We start from the raw sequence: 4,399 nt of genomic DNA on the forward strand, positions 1-4,399 counted from the left end.
TCTCTACTAGCTGTTAGTTTGGACATGTTTACACGGCTAACAATACTTACCATAAGCTCTGGATACGTTGGCCGTTCTTTGGAATTCTTCTTTAAGCTTAAAGAAAAAAAAAATTAATTACATTAAAATCTAGAAACCACCTTTATTTTTACTAGACAAGGATTTCAGAACAGGTAAAAAATTAAACATAGCCAGCTTTTAAAAAAATGTATTGAAAACACTGATCTATGTTGACTTTCCTCTTCTGTTACACTTATAAATTATGTTTTGAATTACTCTGGGTGTAACTTATGGGGAAGAATGGGGGTGTGTTTGTGTGTGTGTGTGTGTGTGTGTGTGTGTGTGTGTGTGTGTGTGTAGGAGGCAGGAGTGGTTCCTTTTGATCAGTTACCAATGACATATAATCTAGCTTTTCTGGTCTACAGCCATTATATTTCAAAATACATATCTACTTTCCTTCAAAACAATTTTCATTCCACACCCACTAGCAAAGAAATTGGCAGGTGTTTCTTATGTTACATTTGTTATCTCTTCACTATCTTCAATACGTGGTTCTCCTTGCTTCTGGCTCCCTTGAACATATAATTTGCTTTTATATATACCTCACCAAACCTGCCTGAGATAGAAGCAATACACCCATAAAATGCCCAAGGTAACACTACTGGTTTGCGACCTCTTAGCTTTCTCTGAAAGAGAACGCACACTCATCCAGTGACTTGGCAATTCGTGGTCATGCACTACACTGTCAGGTGGCTCCCAGCCATTCAGCTGTCTATATACACAGACATTTTAACATCTGATATCGGAAACAGTGATACAACTGCAATATGAAGAGATCAACCCCTCAACCCACCCCTGTATCTGCCCCTAGCCTTCAAGTGGGAGGAAAAAAAAAAAAAAGCAGTTTATTTGGACCTGGAATCCCAGGTTACAGAATAAACAAAAGGATACTTTCGAAAACTATGATTTGCAAGGCAATCTACAGACTCCCCCGCCCACTGGATCACAAAATAATACATGAATGGAAAGGAACTTTGCCTGGCGCTGAAGGAAGCAAAACGTGACTGATTAGTACACTGCTGGAGTTTGTATTAATGGATCATTTTGAACAAATGAGACCTAGTACGTGTGACATGAGCTCTGCTTAACCACATAGCCTAACAGAAATGAGGGGGATGGGGGCATGGTGGAGAACCATAAGAGAGTGAAGTAATTGAGACGCTTTGAGAAAACTGTGGTTTAAAACAAAACAAAATGAAAAAAAAAAAGGAACCTTTTGAACCAAAACAACTTAAAGCAGCCTACCAGTTTATTCCAGGCAACTCTTTAGGTAGAAGCCAGGGAACCTGAGACAGGGGACAGGTAGATATGAGGAGAGAAGTTTCAACCTGGAACTGAGGGCAGATCTAGGATCTAGTGACCTCAGTGTGACCAGACAACCTATGAGAGAAAGTTCCTTCTCAACTGAGGATGAAAATAAGAGCGAATTAGCGAGAGGAATCATCAACTGTTCAAGTTGAATTGCTATGGGAAGGCGTGCCTGAGTGACCTGAATGAGGCTTTGTCACTCCCTGTTATGACTCTGCATGTCCCTGCACCCTGAGATTCTATAGGGCTCTACTGGTGATTCCCAAGCGCGGGTGATTTTCCCCTCCAGGGGCCACTTGGCAATGTTGTGGTACTGGCACCTACAGGTAGAGACCAGGGGTGCTGCTATACATCCTACAATGCACAGGACAGTTCCCACAACCGAGAATGATCCAGTCAAAAATGTCACTGGTGCCAGCCTTGAGACACCCAGGCCGTGTGCACTACTAGAGTGTTCCTCCTCGTTGCTACCTTCTACCCCCTTCTCTGAAACGAAATTCACTTAGAAGCCTCTCCAGCTGACTGTTCTTTCATTTGGGCACATTCTCACCACTACTGCCTTCTCTCCTCCACCCCGGGCAGCAAAAGTTCTTCCAAGGGCTACTTCACAGAGAAAGAAACACAGCAGAAGAAATGTAATCCCAGCACTGTTGCCGATTTGCACCCCCGTAAAACAAACAAACAAACAAACAAAAAAACAGGCTGATGTGTAAAAACCCTGAATTTCCAGCTATTGTTCGAAGCAAATAAAAGACCAGAATGTCTTCTCTGTAATCTGAACAATTTAACTTGCTAAAATCAGTGATGAAAAGCACAAATGCAACATTAAATCCACGCTCGGTATTGATGTGTTTGGTTTCAGGCGTCTATTTAGACACGAGTCAGTCATCAGACCCTAACTCTGCGTTGACTCTGAAATACTCTCCTTGAGGACAAGGATCCACCGAATGATAGGAAGAAAAGTTTCTTTCTCAAATGGAAAAACAACGGTCTATTTTACCAACCAAAGATCTTTGTCATGATGCTGATTTTGACCTTCTAATTAGAAGATAATGAAATAATAATCTCTGTTTTCCTCAGGTAGAAGAACTGAAAACGTCCTTTATTTTTTTTTTTAAGAAGAGATCATTTCAAGTCAAGGTTGTCTTATCTTTTCACTTCTGGGAGAGTTTAAGAAAATTTCTCCTATATTTTTTCTTTCATCTGTATAAAGAAAATGTGAGGAAAGTACCCTAAATCGATCCGTCAGAAAGCGTTAAGGATCTCTGAAATCTGAGAGACCGCTGACCAGTAAGTAGGCTATTTCTTGACTGATGGCCCCTGGTTAGAAAGCTCAGACTTGACTACAAGCACCACTGCAGAGTGTTGATGGAAAATATACAGCAAACCAAGGCTGTTTACCGAATTAACATAACAGATAGAACCCATTTGCTCTATCTTTTAAATTGAGAACACTTCAGAAGGCAAGCTAAGAATAGCAAAATGCTCAGGATAAAGTTAGGGGAAAAAGCAAATTTTCCATGTTTAATAAGAAGTGCTTACAATTCAGTATGGAATAACAACTGCGGAGTTCAAAGCTATACCAATTTCTTTTTGGATTTGAGTCAGACTTTTGAATTTTCAAGTGGCTTGTCATTTTCAAGCGTGCAATTAGCTAACTGCCCTAATTCCTCTTCCAAATGCCACAACACACGCTCCTGACCGTAGCTGACACTAAAAAACAGCTTCATGTTGTCTTGAGAATTGCTAGCTTGAAGTTTGTGCTGACCAGAGGATTTCTGTCTATTTGAATTCTCCCTGATCGTTTCCAAGAAGGGCTATGTGCTGCATCCACAAAATAAAAACACACTGTGCCTCTCAAGCCTTATATTTGTCACAAGTTAAATAAATACCCAGAGTCTCTTTTTACTGTCCTTCCTGAACAAGTTGGGAACTATATTTGATTGTCTGTTTTATACTAGTTCCTCTGAGTCATACAGTATCAGTGTCTGGGCGGACCTCTGACACTCCAACATGCCATACAGCTGGTCAGTGGAGCACCAAGCCTCTTAAATCGTCTGAAGGGAAAGCAAAAAGGAAGTCAAGCTGTTCTGGCACTCGGTTGTTGGTTTCCAGTGACTTCCTTCGAGTCCCCAAGCCTGTGAACCTATAGGAAGAGGTTGTGGTGACAACTGTAAGCTGTTGTCTTGAGAAACTCATTCGTTGAGCCTTCTGCAGGATTAGACTATACAGCATTTTGACTGACTTCTCTATTATGAAACCCAAAACAAGGCTTCTGTGTTTGGCAGTACTCACCCCAGGAGCTCTTTAAAACCCCTCTGATTTAAAAAAAAAAAAAAAAAAAAAAAAAAAAAAAAAAAGTCCATGTGTGAGGAAAAAAAGAAGAAAATATCGGTCATATCCTATTTCAAAATAAGTTCACATGGGAAGGGTTTGTAAGAAATCATTGTGTTTTTCTTCAAGTTCATAAGGAATAAGTACTTTAACCTTTTCTTTTCTCCACGCCTCCCCTCAAGATAATGTTTCTCTGATGCTCATTGCAAAAGAAATAGATCAGCTGGACCTCTGGGCTCTCTGTCTAACTTTGGGTGTGACAGGAATAGCCTGTGTTTCTGTTCCATCCACAAAACACGATGCACTGTCAACTGACACACAGCGATCAGAGGGCAAGTGGCTACCAAGTCGATGCCCTGGGTGACGGCGTACGGTACGTAGCACCACTGTGACGTCATCGAATGCTTAGAGAGGACACATCCCCTGAAAGGTCACAAATACCCGGATGGATTACCTGGGCTGTGAGTAATGCACTTTTTTACTTTTTTCTAGTTTTACATTTACCCCAAAGACAGATGTAGGAAATAAAAACGTGGATGTAGCTATCTCGAGATTTGAGATTAAACCTTTCACTTTCCCAATCTGTAGTCCCCTTTCCCACTTAAGACAAACAGTTGGAGGTGTTTGAGATGTCTTGAAGGATCACAGCCTACATCACGAAAATACAAGACACACAGGGAGGTTACTCAAAAGATGG

The 4,399-nt window shown here is 41.0% G+C and overlaps 1 protein-coding gene across 1 annotated transcript in view; it reads right to left on the reverse strand.

The window, feature by feature from the left end:
- MAP2K6 (mitogen-activated protein kinase kinase 6) overlaps positions 1–4,399 on the reverse strand; it is a 97,267-nt gene that overhangs the window by 6,217 nt on the left and 86,651 nt on the right. Inside the window, exon 11 of the mRNA XM_006912269.2 lies at positions 51–96. Coding sequence (XP_006912331.1) covers positions 51–96 — 46 coding nt within the window. The remainder of the gene's footprint in view (positions 1–50; positions 97–4,399) is intronic.

This window comes from Pteropus alecto, unplaced genomic scaffold, assembly GCF_000325575.1.
Source record: "Pteropus alecto unplaced genomic scaffold, ASM32557v1 scaffold134, whole genome shotgun sequence".
Taxonomy (NCBI): domain Eukaryota; kingdom Metazoa; phylum Chordata; class Mammalia; order Chiroptera; family Pteropodidae; genus Pteropus; species Pteropus alecto.